Here is an 18,102-nt window from a genome sequence, read left to right as displayed (position 1 = left end):
ATGCTGGGCCCCAGTCATGTTATTATTATTATTATTTAAAAAAAATTTTTTTTTGTAGTTGTAGATTGACAGAATGCCTTTATTTATTTATGTTTTATGTGGTGCTAGGCCAGAATTGAAGACAGGCAGTTAGTGTAGAACAGGTAATTGGGTGGAATCAATAAAATGGAGGCTGATCTGAGTCTGGGAAATAGGAAACTGCCCCTGGGAGATTGGACTGTTCCTGTCTCCAGAGCCCTTGGAAACCACCCCTTCCCAAAAGGTTGTTAATGAAGCAACTCCTGAGCAGACGGGAGCTACTAATCAATGCCCCTCCCTGGGCTGCTGCTCCCTGCCTGCCTAGCTCTCATCTTGGCCCTTCCAGCCCACCTGCTCACCCCCTGGCCATCCCACCAGCATCTCCTGGGCCTAGTCATAGGCAGGAAGGAGAGAGAAAAGGAGGGAGAGGGCAGGAGAACAAAGGAAACTTTGGTCTATAAAAGGGGCAGGGCGCTGTCACTTCTTGGGATACCAGAATACCCACCATGGCCCCTGTCTCCCTCCCATAAGTCCGTGTTACTACCTTTAAACAAAACCTGCTCTATATGCTTGCCTTGGTGTGCTTCTCTAATGTTCAAACTTCAACATTTGAGGAAGCAGAACTCATCACCAATAACTGAGTGCTGAGGATCGAACTCAGTGCCTCACACATGCTAGGCAAGCGCTCTGCTGCTGAGCTACAGCCCCAGTCCCTGGTTTTAATAAGATTTAAGCTTAGTTTTGCATCTATATAGTTCCATTTGTCTTTACCAGCACATCACAAATAATTAAGGCAGCCAGTCACCTAGTTTTCCTCCTTCCATACTCCCTTGTAGCTAGAGACCAAGGAGATGCAGGTCCAAGTCTCCAGGCAGGCTTTCTGGAAAGGGGGAAGGGCAGTCCTCTGCTCCTCTGTGTCCTGCCAAGACTGAGTTACGAGAGCCATCTGGAAACTCAGGATAAAAGCCACATGTCAAGCAAGGTGGAGCAGGAACATATGAGGAGCTGGGGTCCACTGACATCATCTAGTGGAAATGGAGACTCAGAAAAATCCTCCGGGGGGGGGGGGGGGGGGGGGGGGGGGGCGGGGGGGAAGCTCAGGAATCTGACCTGTCGCAACCTCCCTTAACTGCCCCAATCCCCCTGCCGGTTGAGTTAAGCCTGCCAAAAGTAACTGACCAACTCCCCATGACCCTGCCCTGCTAACCCCTACAAAACTCGGACCCTTGGTGTAGCCCCTCGCCATTTTCCCTTTGAAAACGTGCCCCTCCTGGCTTAACCAAGCATTTCTCATCCACTGAGGTCTGTCTCCCTTTCTTTTTCTTTTTGTATTCTTTTTCATTTGCTTTCAGGGACTACTTCCAGATTCAAAAGAGAGACAAAATTCCCAAAGCATGGACACCTGGACTTTCTATACTTGCAGGCAAATACAATTCCAACATAGACACTAAAACAACTGCCACTTAAAGTAAGAACCAGACACTCAAAGGTGCAACACAGGTGGCCATGCAATGACCGTATGCCCAAAGGACTCAACGCACTTCCTGAAATATCTAATTTAAAACCCTAGCCCAGCCCTAGTCCATAAAATGGACAAAGGATTTGAATAAAAATTTCTTTGGAGATGTAAGTGACCAATAGTCACATGAAAAAATGTTCATTATTAGTCATTAAATACAAATCAAAACCACAATGAGATTTTATTTCACATCGACTGGGTTAGCAAGGAACAAAAGTGAGGATGTGGGAATGCAGAATAGTGCAGCTGCGATGAACAAACAGTCTGGCAATTCTTAAGAAAGTCAAACAGTTATGACTCAGCAATTCTACTCCTAGGGAAATAACCAAGAGAAATGAACACATGTCCACATAAAAATTGGTATATGAATGTTCTTGGCAGCACTGTTATAAAGTGCCAAAAAATGGATATAAAGCAACTGTTCACACATTGATGGATAAACACAATGTGGTCTCTCCTTACAATGGAATATTACTCATGGAAAGGAGTGAATCCCGATACAGTCTACAACATGGACAAACTTTGAAGACATTATGCTAAGTCGAGGAAGGCAGATACACAAAAGGATAAATGTTTGATTCCCCTTACATGAGTGTTACCCTCAACAGGTAAATTCAGAGACCAAAAGTAAGTTAGAGGTCACAAAAGGCCCATTTTGTGCAATGAAAGTTTTGAAAATACTATGTGCTAGTTGCACAACACTGTAAATGTAAGTAATGACTCTGTACATATTGTGCTATGTACATCTCTCTCATATACACATACAAAAAGGGAAAAAATGAATCAAAAATAAGTATTGTGTAGGATGGGTTAACTTTGAAAACATGCTAAGTGAAATAAACCAAAAACAGAAGGCCACATATTGTATGACTCCTTTATATGAAATATTCAGAATAAGCAAATCTAGAGACAGAAAGTAGATTACTTCTGGTGGCGGTCAGGAAGAGGGGTTAGGGAGGAATGAGGGAGAGCGATGGCTAAAAAGTACAGATACATCTTTTGGGGGTGATGAAAATGATCTGGAGTTTGTGGCAATGGTTATAAAACTTTAGGTATATATTAGAAACCACTAAGTTGTAAACACTTTAAAAGGGTGAAGAGTAGGGAATGTGAATTTTATCTCAAAAATGTTTTAATTGAATGTCAAAGATAAGCAATGAAGTTTTTCTGACATGAAATGTTAGAAATTTATTTATTATTATTCATTCTTATTAAGCACCAGCTTAATACTGCAGAAAATTTCAAATCACCTTTCAACAACTCACCCCCACACCCCCAAATTCTTGATCAAGAGCTTTTCAAGTAAAGACATGCTCTCTTCTCTCTTCTGTATAAAACTTTATGAAATAAAGAAAAAGGATTGTATACATCTTGCTGTAAAATGCTGTCCAAGGCGCTGGAGGCAGTGGCTGCCCAGGCTCCCTTCACTGCCCAGGTCCTGAAAGACTCTTGTTCATGAACTGTCTCTTCACAAAGCAAGTCCACCACTAACAAGGGAAGACAAGACAGAATGGACACATGACAATGCTTTCAAGAATTAAATTTATTTAATAATAAAATTTATTATTGATCTAGCATCTCTTACATTATAAACTCCTTAAAGGCACATGTAAACTTTTCTAGGCTCACAGGTCACTCAAAAAATGATGTGGTATACTAACTTAATATAGTATCTGTGGATTCTGCATCTGTGGATTCAACCCACCATGAATAGAAAATATTAGGGGAAAAACACTGTACCTGTACTGAACACATTACTTTTTCTTGTCACTTTCCCTAAGCAACAGAGTACAACCACTACTTATATAACATTTTATTAGGAATTATAAATAATCTAGAGATGATTTGAAGCATACTAGAGGATGTACATAGGTTACATGCAAATATTATGCTATTTTACATATAAGAGACCTAAATAGCACAGACTGCTGTCCCTGAAGGTACTGAGAGATGACTATGCATTCAAAATATCACACACAAAAACCTGTTCTCTGGGTTTACAACACCCCAAACTAAGAACATACAACTAAAATTTCCTTATTAGATGCTATTCATCATTGTGATCTAGTCAACTATTATGTACTAGGTACAGACTTCAGCAACACAAAAATTAAGTGTTCTTGCATCAGTGGTGCATGCCTGTAGTTCCAGCAGCTCAGGAGGCTGAGGCAAAAGGATCACGAGTTCAAAGCCAGCCTCAGCAAAATAGCAAGGCACTAAGCAACTCAGTGAGACCCCATCTCTAAATAAAATACAAAATAGGGTTGGGGATGTGGCTCAGTAATAGAACAACCCTGGATTTGGTCCCCAGTCCAAAACAAAACAAAACAAAAATGTTCTTGCAACTGGAAGACCTTAGTGTGTTCAGCGGAGGTAAAAGGTGATTTACCAATTAAACAGGCAAAAAACAGGATCTTACCTTGCTGGGTTTATCATTCTGAGGATCAAAAACTTTCTCACAAAGTCTCAGTCCAGTCTCTTGCCTTAGCTGCTGTAGGTAGGCTCGCATGACTTCTAAAAAAGAATTAAAAAATGGGCTCTAATTTTTGTGTGTGTGTGTGTGGTGCTGGGGATCAAATCTACAGCCATGTATATGCTAGGCAAATGCTCAACCACTAAGCTATATCCCCAGCCCTCAGAATTTAAAAAAGTATTTGAAAATATGCCCCAAATGTGCTGGCCACCGGTCTAGACACTGACTCTGGCAATATGTTTCTTTTCTTTTTTTGGAACCAGGGATTGAACCCAGCGTGCTTTACCACTGAGCCACATCCCCAGTCCTTTTTTATATTTTATTTAGAGACAGGGTCTCACTGAGCTGCTTAGGGTCTTGCTAAATTGCTGAGGCTGGCTTTGAACTTCCCATCCTCCTGCCTCAACCTCCTGAGCTGCTGGGATTACAGGAGTGCACCACTGTGCCCAGCAGCAATATGTCTCTGTACATTCATATGGGACAAGAAAAATAAATGACAGTCCAAATGGCTTTGTAACTATCTTCATTTTGGTTCAAAAGAGTCTCTGTATGTCATATTTGTTAGCAAGAATATTTTTGTGAAAGTTACTAATACGATAATGTATGTTATGCTAGGTGCAGTGGCACATGCCTATAATCCAGCTACTTGGGAGGCTGAGGCAGAAGGATTGCATTTGAGGTCAGCCTCAGCAACTGAGCAAGAACCTATCTGGAAAAAAAAAAAAAGGGCTGGGGGTGTAGCTCAGTGGTAGAGTGCTTGCCTAGCACATGTGAGGCCCTGGGTTTGATCCTCAACACCACATAAAAATAAGTAAAATAAAGGAATTGTGTCCATCTACAATTAAAAAAAAGAGATAATGTAATGTACACCCCAATGATTCCACTCTTAATCTATATAACAAGAAAAGCAAAAGGAGGAGGAAGGTAGAACATCAGATGGAGAAAACCTTTTTGTGCCACAAAGACAGAGGACAGAGATCGTGTTCTTACCATCTTCCTGTTTGTTTGCAGGCTTGGCATAAATTGCATTAAGTGGAAAACCAGGCTCTCCAGGAATGGGAAAATTAGTGATTCCCAGGGTATACATTTCTTTCTCACCTTGGCTTTTGGAATTGCACTAAAAACAACAACAAAATCACACACACATTTAACAAGGAAGAGGATAATAACGTCCAAACTCTAATTTTTTTAGTTTAAGCAGATAAGGGAAGGACATGATGTTTTTTGTGTCTTCTGCAATCTGGTAAATCCTGTGGGCCCCTTCTCAGAACAATGTTTCAAGTGAACAAAACAACATATTTACAGGAAAAACCAATTATTATTTTTATTATTATTATTAATTTGGTACCAGAGATGGAACCCAGAGGCACTTAACCACTGAACCACATCTCCAGCCCTTTTATTATTTTGGGACAGGGTCTCATTAAGTTGCTTAGTACCTCACTAAATTGCTGAGACTGGCCTTCAACTTGTGATCCTCCTGCCTCAGCCACCCCAGTTGCTGGGATTACAGGCATGTGTCACTACCTCCGGTTTCAAGAGAAACCAATTATAATGAAAGACAATAAAATATCTAAAATCATACTTTTTAAAAAAGTGCACAAAACAGATCTAGTAGCTAAATTTTGAAGATGAGTAAGAAAAAAATGTCAAAATATCTTCAACACCAATGTAATATGAAAATATCATAAATTTTATGGAAGAAAAAGTCATAGGTGTTGCTAATACTACTGTGGACAGTTGCCTATGTTAATAACTAACATAAATGTTAATTTTAGTTATAGGAAATAAAAACACAATTTTTTCTACTTAACCTCACAGACCCTTGGATTCTATCCTTGGACTGCAGGGTCAAGAACTGCTGAGCCAAGGGAAATTCTTTGTCAAGAATTTTGTCTTGAAAAATATGCGCAAAGCCTTTTTAAAAACATCACTATTGCTGGGCATGGTGGTACATGCCTGTAATCCCAGTGGCAGAGGAGGTTGAGGCAGGAGGATCACGAGTTCAAAGCCAACCTCAGCAAAGCGAGGCCCTGAGCAACTCAGTGAGATCCTGTTTCTCAATAACATACAAAATAGGTTTGGGGATGTGGTTCAGTGGTTGAGTGCCCCTAAGTTCAATTTCCTGTACCAAAAAATAAAAACAAAATTAAAAAAAAAAAAAAATCTATCCTTTTTCTGGTGTGTTAGTCAACCATATTATGAGTTCAAAGAATTACATTCAGATTTTCCTCATAAGTACATGCTCTAAGTCAGAGAAAATATTTTCTACTTGTCCTTAAAGTCTCAACAAATCTAGGTGGCTGGAAGAGTAAATACCATCAGTACTTTGTTTTCCTAATATATGATTATCCAAGTTTAATTACCTTTTGGAGTTTCTTTAGACACTCAGAAATGTAGAGGGTGATATATATCAAGGTCCTATCAGCTTCATTCTATGGGGGGAAAACAAAACAGTTTTCATCAAAACCTAACAATCACGTATGTACTGCCTTTTATCTACTGAAAATCCTGAGAGTACAGTTACAGTAGCATCAGAAAGTGTCATTTTCCAAATGCATGCGTGGTCTTTTAAGCCCCTTTGGGAGGGAGCTTCCATCCTGAACTGTGTGGCTACCCTTGTTTTTCTCAGCTCCTACTGCCTGGGTTCCTGAGGAGCTGTGCCAACAGCCCCTCACTCTGCGTAGGAAGGAGGATTAACAAAGCTGCCTGGAAAACCTGAGGCACACCATATGGTTGGCTAATTGTTTAAAATCCTTTCACTTGAGGATTTCTGCCGAGGACAGAAACACTCATTACTCAAAAGAAGGAAGCAATTATTTCGCATCTGACATGTTCTTGAAGAACTCCAGAAGCCTAACATCGTGACTTAACCAAGAGGAAAATGTGAAGACAACAGCCATTGACCAAATGTGCTACGTACTAGAGGCTCGATTTCACAAAGATTCATTAAAACAACAGCAACGACAACAAAACCAAGGCTACACATTTCCCTATTTTTAAGACCCTATATTTCACAATGAACTGTATGAAATGCAGTAGAATTCCAATATTTATTTACACCTATTACAAATACAACACTTAGACCATGCATCAGATATAGACATTGTCAATATCACAGGATGTTTAGACAATTTGTAGATTAAGAACCTATAAAAGATTCCATATCCTGTTGATTCCAAAAAATAAAAGTCTGGCAAGAGGTTAAAGTTACATAGTTTAGAATAGCAGGAAAATTCCTTGCCATTCTTGTAACTTGCTTAGGAACTGGCCCCACTACCCACTTTGCCCCTGTATTGGGGATTAAACCCAGAGACCCTACCACTGAGCTACATCCCTAGTCTTTCCTATTTCATTTCTGAGACAGGGTCTAAGTTGCCCAGGCTAGCCTCAAATCTGTGATCCTCCTATCTCAGCCTCCCAAGAAGTTGGGATTACTATGCACCACCAAGCCCAGCTGTAACATTTTTAAAAATTTCCCTTCTCCTTTGCTTCCACTCTTCTCTACCTCTTCCTTGACCATCCTCTTCATGGACACTGAGAGCAGAAAAGGAGAAAAGAGGGTCCACGAATGTGGGCCAGGGTTATTCAAATTTCTCTACTTCTCAGTCTCAGGTCTACAACACAAAAGCCCAACTTAAGGGTCCTTTATCAGTAAGGTTTGGGACCAGTCAGGCACCGTGGCACATGCTGATAAACTCAGCTGCTCAAGAGGCTAAGCCAGCTTCAGTAACAGTAAGGTGCTAAGCAACTGAGTGAGACCCTGTCTCTAAATAAAATACAAAATAGGGCTGGAGATGTGGTTCAGGGGTTAAGTGCCCCTGAGTTCAATCCCTGGTACCTACCTCCAAAAAAGAAAAGTTTGGGACCAGAAAAGTGTTTCATATTTTGGGGTGTTTGAGATTTTGTAATATTTGCACAGACATTACCAGTTGAGCATCCCTAATCTAAAACCCCCAAATCTGACATGCTCAACCTATATATAAAAAAATAAGGGCTGGGGTTGAATTTCAGTGGCAGAGTGCTTGCTTAACATGTGTGAAGTACTGGGTTCGAGTCCGAGTACAACATGTAACTAAGTAAAATAAAGATTCACTGACAACTTTAAAAAAAGAAAAAAAAAAAAAAAAGGCTGGGTATGGTGGCACATGTCTGTAAATCTCCTGACTCAGGAGGCCAGCCTCGGCAACTTAGTGAGGCCCTAAGCAACTTAGTTAGACCCTGTCTCAAAATAAAAAAAATAAAAAAGAGCTGGGGATATAGCTCAGTGGCAAAGAATCCCTGTGTTCAATTCCCAGTGACAAAGGTTTTTGATCATGGAAGAGACCTACACAAACACAGCCTGGCACATAACAGGTCCTTAATTAGTGTTGAATAAAGGGCTGGGGATATAGTTCAGTTGGTAGAGTGCTTACCTCACAAGCATAAGGCCCTGGGTTCTATCCCAGCACCGCAAAAAAAAAAAAAAAAAATTAGTGTTGAATAAAAAAGATAAGTCTAGACCAGGGGTTGGCATGTTTTCTCTGAAAAGGTCACATGGTAAGTATTTCTGCATTCTGGCCTAGGCAGTTTTTGTCATAACTATTCAATTGCTACTATGGTGCAAAAGCAATCACAGACTATATGCATACAAATGTACACTGCTGTGTTCCAATAAAATTTCACTTACAAAAAGAAGTTGTGTGTCAGATTTGGTCCTAAGGTTATGACTTGTCAACACCTGATACATACTTTGGAAGGAAAAAAATGAAACTAATATTTATACAGAGTCTACCATTTGGCATTATTCTGTAATTTAAAAATCACAATCTTTTTTTTTTTTTTTTTTTAACCTCTCAGAGCAAACCTAACTGCAAGGTCGATGTTATCCCCATCAGAAAATAAGTTAAGGCGCTGGCAGGAAGGGGGCTGTAGTCGACACTGCCCGCCTCCGAGAAGATAACACATTTAATGTACAAAGACTGAACTTTTTACAGATACTTTTTATAAGAGGCATCTGGGGAATGACACTTCATTTTAAATAATAAACGAGATCCTATTATGAGCTCCCAGGTTCTTACACAGCCTCATCATTTGAAGAAAGTTCATTCTGAAAATCTGAAGCAATTAATAGGTAAATATGATCAGGTGTCTCCACCAAGTTCTCAGCCTGATAAGGAGAATCCCTTTTTGTCAACCTAATTAAGCATTCGAAGAAGTCATATGACTCTTTTCAAGATGAACTTGAAGAATATATTAAAGTACAGAAAGTCAGAGGCTTAGAGCCAAAGACTTGTTTCAGAAAGATGAGAGAGGACTATTTGGAAACCTGTAGGTACAGAGAAGAGCTTGACTCCAGTCCCAGGTATAAAATGTTTGATCAAAGACCCCCATCTGGAACTGTCCAGAGCTACTCAAGATCATGCAATACTCCACAAATGGTGGAAACCAGTTACCTCAGTGCTTACCAGCTCAGGACAGCAGGCTAAGAGTAGACTCTCTGAGTTCCCCAAGGACTTTCTTAGAGAAGCCAGTGCCCATGAAGCTTAGTCAGTGAGAACATAATTGTGGTTCATATAACATAGAATCCAGAGTTCACAGGCAACTCTCCTCAAGAAGCAGCCCCAGTGCCCATCAAACCAGCCATAAACAGGTACATCAGAGGAGGAAAAGGTACCCAGAGGAGGGCAGGGAAAGAACAGAGAGAAGCAGCCCATGCACGAGAGGAAAAGAGGCTCTGAGGAATTGGAGCATCCAAAGAAAGCAAGTAAAGGTGAAGGCAGAAGCTGTGCAGGTCAGTGCAAAGGCTTAAGAACCGAAAGGAGAAGAAAAGTCGAGAGGTAGCTTCTAAGAAAGAGGGCTGCAAGCACAGAAAAGCAGGGAAGGACCAAGGCAAGGAGAGAGCAGAGGAGGAGATGCTTTGGGACCAGTCCATCCTTGGGTTCTGAAGTGCCGTAGCTGGTTCTCCTGAGGTCAAACTGAAAAAGAGTCGTGGAGCTGGGTTTTATGGTGCTCCTGTTCATGTGGCTTTCTTTTGTGAGCAGTCCTGTTAGAACGCCTCACCAAGGTCACAGAACATGAAGTATTCTCTTGCTTGCTCTCCAATGGGGAGCTACTCGCTGTTCGTCTTCTGAAAGCACTATTATGCTGTTCTTACGATGCAATTTCTCTTTAGGAGGGTGGCTCTGCTTTTATTCATCAGACTGCTCTGATGGCATTATTTTCCCCTTGAGAGACTATTTATTTTAAATTGGAGGATGAACAGACTTTGCAGAATCTGTTTCTTGGTTGGGATTGTTTTAGTTTTGTATGAGTTTTTTTAAGTTCATTAATTTTCTCTACCCAGCAATTTAGATTATTTTTTCCTTTGTTAGCTCTAACTTGGCATTGTATTTTATGGGCTGGAATGTGGAAAATGAAATACATTATAATAATAGTAATAAGCTTATGTTCTGTATAGTTTTAAAAGTTTCAAAGAGCCTCAATACAAAATCAGTTTATATTCTTGAAATGTTTATAATAAAGTGTTCTAATTTCAAAAAAAAAAAGAAAAAGAAGTTAAATATTACAAGCACCATATTTACCTTAATTTCATAGTTTTTGAAGAACACATTGGCCTTGAAGTAATAGATGGCTTCATCCACAATATCAGTATCTTTTGCTAAGCAGGGAAGACAGAGAACATCAGCAGCCAAGTGCAAAACATAACACCTATAAAAAGTCATAAAGAAAACTCCCCACCAGCTTAACTACTGAGAGTCTTGAAGTTGGATAAAATAAAATGGTATTACTGAAATTGTCTTAAAAAACTATTTCTAGAAAAACAAGTACATAGCTTATTTTCAGTTTTTTTCATTTTTGTAAAACTTATACACACTCATTAGAAAAAGAATTCAATTAATAGAAAAATATATTTTTAATTATCACCCTAAATTCCCACTACCCGGAAATAGCTACTATTAACATTTAGAGAGGCCTTGAATAATGTTCAAGGCCTCTCTCAATGCATTTATAAAAACAGACTGAGATATAAGCTAACTTTAACAAAGTTAAAGTTTTTAACATCTTTAAAAATAAAAGGTATTCAATATAATTTTAATTTACGTACTGTAGTTTCAAAAACACTCAATTACTTAGAATTTGTTGGGGCTCAGACATATAGCCTTCTTTTTTTTTTTTTTTCTTTTTTCTTCTTTTTATAAAAACCATGACTTAGCTGGGCAAGGTGGCACATGCCTGTAATCCAAGCTACTCAGGAGGCTAAGGCAGAAGGATTACAATTTTAAAGCCCACCCTTGGCAATTTAGGGATACTCTGCCCCAAATTAAGAAATAAAATTTAAAAAGGTGTAGGAATGTAGCTCAGTGGTAGACCCTGGGTTAGTTCCCAGGACTGTAAACAAAACAAACCCCCAAAACTATGACTTACATGTACTTGGGGACTAGGAGTTTCAGTGGTAGAACACTTGCCTGGCATGCACAAGGCCCTGGGTTCAATCACTAGTTCTGGGGTGCAGGGAGAAAGCTGTTTTACATGGCTAGACTGAGAAAAGACAGAAATACTGCTGTGACAGACACAGATTCATTACACAATTTCTCTTGCAGTTTTGGTTCTCTCTCTCTCTCTCTTTTTTTAATTTTAAAAAGGTCAAAATCCCAGGGTCTTGATATCCAGCAGCTAGTTTCAGCAATGCCAAGACAGTTATTTATACTTCTTGTCCATGATCGCTATCCCTCTCAAACCGAAATGTAAAGTAACCTCAAAGTTTTAATTCTCTGCAATTTAGCTGTCTTTACCCCAGCTTATTCCTCTGATGAAGAATTGCAATGGAATTCTAACGCTAGACTTTTATTCCCTGCAAACTATTTTTTTAGGAAAAGAAAATTTCCTCAGAGAATGCAACAGCAATTATAAAAATCTGCTAGTTCTTGTAACACAATGACAGGGGGTGGTGAGAGTGAAAGTGATTCAGAATCTACAAAAGTGCCTGGCATATGAAACACTCCAAAGCTATTTGTGGAATATAAAGGAATGTGAGATGCTGGGGTTCAAATCCAGGGCCATGCACTAACTAAATACATGTTCTAACACCGAGTTACAGCCCCATCCTCAGAACTAATTAATGCTAAGTTACTTAGCTCACAACACAGGCTTTTGCTCTAGATTTAGCTCTAATCTACTTCTTTCAGGAAGAGCAACAAGGTCACCCCTCATCTATCTGGTTTCTTAGGTCTCATTCTCCCTTGAGGACCCAAGAATTGCAAAGGTGGTAGATTTATTCCACTCTTGTTCTGTTGCACTTTCTGATATACATACGGTATTTGTAACCATGTGAACAGTGTTGTTCTCAAGCAACCTAGGCCCACATTGATTCTGATGCTTTCTTTGCACTGTAATTCTTTTATATTATTGGTCTTCTTTTTGGGTCTTTTTCCATCTGTTCTTTTTTCTCAGAATCAAATAAAAACCATGGTGACTCACCAAATTTATTAAGTTTACTTAGCTTTCAACTGGTGTTGAAAACAGAATTAAATTAAGAGGAGGTCAAGTCAAATAGTCTGGCAGAGGAATGAATATGGGATCAGTACAAAACTTGTAATTATAACTGTGGTCTTGGAAACCATGAGTGGAACTCAATCCAGACCCTTGCTGGATATAGGGAAACCATGTCTAACACAATACAAATTACACTGTTGGCAGAACATCTCAGAATGTTTCAGAAGAATCTGTGTCTGAAAACATAATGAGGCTTTTTTTTTTTTTTTTTTTCTTCTTTTTCTTTTTTTACGGTACTGGGGATCGAACCCAGGGCCTTGTGCTCGCAAGGCAAGCACTCTACAAACTGAACTATCTCCCCCAGCCCTAAGGTTTTTTTTTTCTTTAAAAAAAAAAAAAAAAAAAAAAGTTTTTTAGGCCTGGGGTTGTGGCTCAGTGGTAGAGCACTTGCCTCACATATGTGAGGCACTGGGTTCTATTCTCAGCACCACATAAAAATAAATGAATAAAAGGTCTGTCAAAAACTAAAAAAATATTTAAAACTTTTTTTTAGTTGTAGATGGACACATTTATTTACTTATCTATTTATTTTATTTATTTATATGTGGTGCTGAGGCTAGAACACAGTGCCTCATGCGTGCTACAAAAGTACTCAACCACTGAGTTATAACCTCAGCTCTAGAATGAGGCTTTCTGAAACAGCAAAATGTTCCAAAAAGTAGAGTGTAGGGGAATGTGGGATGTAGTTCAGTGGGTGAGTGTATGCTTAGCATGCACAAAGCCCTGGGTTCAATTCCCAGTATACACACACACACACACACACACACACACACACACACCAAAGAGACAAACTACTACCAAAGAAATAAAATTCAGAAAAGCAAGAGTAGACACAAGTAATGCTGTGGAGCATACTTAAGATTTTAGAGTAGCAGGCAGATCAGTGGAGGGAGAAGAGGGAAAGGGAATGTACTGGAGACTGTGATCAATTTATGTTATGTGCATGTACAAATATGGCATAATGAATTCCACTATTATGTATAATTATAATGCACCGATTAAAAAAATGAAAAAAGATTTAAGAGCACATTAGTGTTAAAAATGAAGGTCCTGAAGAATGAACAAAGGAAGATGATTTAGATGGGGAAGAGGCTAAAACACTTTTTATTGTTTGTTTTCTCCAGTGTGATGACAGAGAAAGAATGGTGACATGCATTCAATAGAGGTAGCAGCATTAGATTAGATTGAAAGACTGACAGTGATTGCAGGAACAGGTCCCAGAATTAAGCACATTTCCTCTCAAAAAAATGTTCCAGAGAAATTAGAATAATATAGTTTCCTATTAAATGCAACATACAACCTCAATCTTGAAAGATCTAAAATGTAACACTTACCAGGCAAACAGAAGGTAGAAAGCAATCTGAGGTAGAGGACTGGGCCCTGGATTTCCCAGATTTGATGTCAAGGTTAGGCATTTCATAACAAAATTTGAAAAGAATAGTTTGGACTTACTCTCTCTGGGGGCAGGTCCTTTGAACTGACTTCTGATAGGTAACAGGGCCATGTTTCCAATGAGTTTGGTGTCAGGGTCCATGAGAGAAGAGTGGTAAGCCTGCAGTGGCAAACCAGGTACGAACACAGAAGCAGAAAGAGAACAAATGTCACTGGGATGACAAATACATTCCTCCAAAGGAAAAGAAGGGATGGCATCAGCAATGTGCTGGAGTTGGCTCCTACTGACTCAAAACCAACTGTTTTTCTCAAAATAAGTTATATCAATTTTTAATTAATTGTATTTTAAAAACAAAGTAAGTATACAACCACTTCCCCATTTAAAAAAAATTACATTTTACTATTGTCTATGTTCTTAAGGTTTTTTAGGTCTTTTTTCTCTTTGTAGTGGAAATACTTTACAATAGGATGCTACCGTGTATGTCTTCCAATTTTGGATTTAGAGACAATGCAGTGATACCTGCTGGCAATATTTTCATTACAGGAAAAAGGTAAACAACATGTATGGGGTACTCACCCTCCAGTTAAACCAGGACACAAGTACTACTTTTTCAGTTTTGCCACTTCCTGGCTTTATGTCTTCAATGAAGACATCACTTTCTTACCCTAGCCTGTTTTCAAATTTGTAAAATGAGTGATATGTACTACCTTTAGTGGGTAGGTGTGAGTTAAAGGAGAAAGAAAAAGATAATATCTATGTGAGCAATTTGGATGCTGATTCCTACTTCTGCTTTTTACAAGACGTCTGGTTTTTTGGAAGACAACATGCCCATTCATATATTCATTAATTCACCAAATGACTATTGAGCATCTTCTGTGTGCAAGAGACAGTGATATAGTTGATATAAGAACTTTCAGGCTAATGGAGAAAGCAGATGCAAAATAAATAACACGGAGAAATCCAGGATGCTCTATACACAACTTGAATGAGCCCAGAGCTTTACAGTTCTGGCTTAAAATCTGGCTTTACCACTAGTGTGCAAGTTATTTATTTTCTGTGTACTTCAGTTTCCTCTTCTGCAAAATAATAATAATAATAATAATAGTATCTACTTCATTTTGAGATTTAGTATTTTAAAATTGGTATTGGTGCATTATAATTACACATAATAAAGGGATTCACTATGACATATTCATACAGGCACATAACATCATTTAGTCTATTTCATTCCCCTGTATTTCCTCTTTCCCCTTCTCTCCTCCTTTCCCCTTAACTTTTGAGTCTGGCTTATTTTACTTAATATAATGCTCTCAAGTTCCATCCATTTTCCTGCAAATGACATAATTTTGTTCTACTTTATGACTAAGTAAAACTCCATTGTGTTCAATTGAAAATGAAATAGAAACTCAAGTACTACGTATAACCATTAAGTGCTAATTAAAAAAAAAAAAAAAGACTTAAATAGAATACCTTATGAAGTGTGTAGTTCTGGCCTGCCTGGCACTCCTCAGGAGTCAAATGATGATTATGGGATTTGTAAAATACATAGCTGTAACTATGGCCTGCTCCTTTTCATCACTAAAGCAGGCCCTGCCCTCCCTTCACCAGTGACTGTCTTGTTATCCATCTATTTTCTTCATAGCACTTGTCACTATCTGAAACTCCTCTATTTATGTTTATTGTCTGAGTCCCGATTGGAAAGTCAACTCCTTAAAAGTGGGTATTTGTTGGCCTCATTCACTGCTGCAGTAGCGTTCAGCCTGCCGCGGGTGCTCAGTAATGTTCGTTGACTGTATGTCACTGAATCACCTTTTTCTTAATCTGCAAAACTGAAACCACAGGGGCCATAAGTCCCTCAGAACTGCAGGACAACTGGGGCATCATCAATTTTCACTCCTATTGCCATGCACACGAAACAACAAACACCTGGAAACCAAAGCCAACCCTGAGGCTGAAGGATTTCTAAGCCCAGCTGGCTCGGAGGTGGCGGCCATGCGGGGGTGACAGGGGAGGATCCGGGAAGTGGGGCCTGACAGATGACAAGCAGCAGGCGGGACCCGCCCCCTAGGGCGGAGGAGGAAGTGGCACTGGCAGAAAAAAGCTGGACGCTGGGCTTGGAAAATGCTGAAAAAAGAGCGTAGTCCTTGCCTTCGCGGCCCCAGTGAGGCTTCGGGACCCTGCCGGCCTCAGGAGGAGCAGCCCAGTGAGGCTTCGGGACCCTGCCGGCCTCAGGGGGAGCAGCCCAGTGAGGCTTCAGGACCCTGCCGGCCTCAGGGGGAGCAGAGGAGCGAGGGAAAGGTCCGGGACCGCAGAGGAGGGGCGGGGAAGAGCGGAGGCGGCCTCCTCGTTCGCCCGGCCGCCGGCCCGCACTTCCGCGCCCCTCAAAGCCGACACCCCGGCCGCCCCAGCCCTGCAGACTCTGGCCCCGTCCCCTCGTCTCTTCCCTTCTCAGGCTCCCACTTCTCTCAGCGCACGCAGGTCTTCCCGCGGCTTTCCCCATCAGCCGCTGTGTCCCCACAACCCGGGCTCGAACCCTTACCGGCATCTTGGTGGCGCCGGGTTTGGACCTAGACGAGCAGGACCTGGTTAAAGTGCGGCACTTCCGGTCTGGGGACCAGGGCGGAGTAGGCGGAAGTGAGCCGGAAGGGGAGGGCGCGGGGAGAGGGCAGCGCTTCCGGCCTTGCAGACCCGCCTGGGGCTGCTGCGGCTGCGCGGATCAAAAGGTGCGCCAGGGGGCGTCCGAGCTCTAGGCAGAGGCTGTGAATTCCGCGCATGCGTCCAACGCGTGCGGAACAGCGCTGGGTTGTGGGGTTACGGTATCACGGTGGCCAAATAACCTTTGTTTTTCCTTGAAGATCACCTTTTTAGTGAAGGCTTCCCTAGTCACGCTTTTAAATTCAACCCCATTCCAATCCCCTGCTTTAAGCAAGAAAAACTTTGCCCCTTCGTTTTATGATTGTTTTCTTTTGCTGCTCGTCTGGTTTCCCCCGCTTGTGAACGTTAAAAAGGCAGGCGTTTGGTCGGCTTTGTTCACTTCCTCTTCCCCCGCGCCTGTTGCAGTCATGGTACATTGTCTACTAAGCATCGGTGGATATTCGTGGAGTGAATGAATCCAACGACTGCCTTTCAAAACGGGGAAGCTGGGGAAGGAAAGAGGAAGCATTGAGGACTGAAATGGAGCAAGCTAAATTATATCATAATGAACCCCACTATTATGTGTAACTATAATGCACTAATAACATTTTTTAAAATGGAGAAACTGGAGAGCACAGGAAAAAAGGGATGTATGTATAATTTCTGCCATTCTGTGTGTACCGGTTGAGAAGTGGACACTGGGTTTAAAGTCCTAGTTCCAATACTAGCAATTCTGGGCAAGTTAATTCACCTCTGTGTCTCTGTTCTTCACTTGAACATGGAGATGGAGACAATGTTTGTCATTGTTTTGTGAGAATGAAATGAACTAAATGAAAAGTGCTTAGAATTTACATGCCTGCAGCATTGAAAACTCATTACTAGAAAGCACCTCTTGTGAAAAGCAAAGTTCATTGCTGCCTGGGGGCCATTTTTCCTGCCAGCCTCTCAGACTAGAATATTCTACCTCCAATTCCCACATCTGATATGGCATTTGGGTCTCTAGCCAAATAATACTTTTTAGAAGTGGCCCATTAGTCACTCATTTGTTACTTTATCCCCTTAGCAGTTTTCCCTTTTCAGGGATAGTCTCCCTGGCTAGCACATCAGACCCATTCAAGTAAGGAAGGCTTTGTCTGCCCTGTACATTCCCATTCTATCCAGAGTGCCAGGCACCTGCAACGCCTGGTTAAATTTGGGCAAAGAGTCATATTAGGCTCTCCTGAAACAGTTAAGATCACTGAGACCTGGAAGGTCAAACTCTTTCAACCCTAGTGTCATGTCCAGAGAGGAAAAAAACAGAATCTGTCCTCTCATTTCTTCCCCCTTCCCCATGGATGTACTAGATTCTCCAGAAGCTAACCCAAGGAGGGATAGCAAGAAGAGGGCAAATAAAAGGTTTTTTCTTCCCCTCTCAAGTGACAAAAGTTTCTAAGAATTAGTAACATTGGGGAGATAAGAGTGTTTTCACCTTTCCACACTCCAAGGGCTACAGGAAAGTCCCCAAGCAAACTGGCACATCCCCATGTTGCC

The 18,102-nt window shown here is 40.7% G+C and overlaps 1 protein-coding gene across 1 annotated transcript; it reads right to left on the bottom strand.

Annotated features, from left to right (window-relative positions):
* Window positions 1-1,693: 1,693 nt before the first annotated feature.
* On the bottom strand, window positions 1,694-16,634 carry Arpc3 (actin related protein 2/3 complex subunit 3). The gene is made up of 7 exons (XM_047562386.1): window positions 16,478-16,634; window positions 13,998-14,097; window positions 10,574-10,650; window positions 6,377-6,445; window positions 5,001-5,127; window positions 3,957-4,051; window positions 1,694-3,024 (listed from the first exon to the last, which is right to left on the bottom strand). Exons 1-7 carry the CDS (start codon window positions 16,481-16,483, stop codon window positions 2,962-2,964), a joined length of 537 nt encoding a protein of 178 aa, XP_047418342.1. The 5' UTR covers window positions 16,484-16,634; the 3' UTR covers window positions 1,694-2,961.
* Window positions 16,635-18,102: the final 1,468 nt, after the last annotated feature.

Source organism: Sciurus carolinensis, chromosome 8 (genome assembly GCF_902686445.1).
Source record: "Sciurus carolinensis chromosome 8, mSciCar1.2, whole genome shotgun sequence".
Classification (NCBI taxonomy): Eukaryota; Metazoa; Chordata; class Mammalia; order Rodentia; family Sciuridae; genus Sciurus; species Sciurus carolinensis.
The sequence above is the reverse complement of the archived record's forward strand: the minus strand, read 5'-3'. Positions and strand labels throughout refer to the sequence as shown.

Coding starts and splice junctions, on each gene's coding strand:
- Arpc3 (XM_047562386.1), bottom strand. Junction 4,052..5,000: donor TGCAAACAAACAGGAAGATG/GTAAGAACACGA, acceptor ATTCTTTTTTAG/AAGTCATGCGAGCCTACCTA. Junction 3,025..3,956: donor AGAATGATAAACCCAGCAAG/GTAAGATCCTGT, acceptor TTCCCTTGTTAG/TGGTGGACTTGCTTTGTGAA.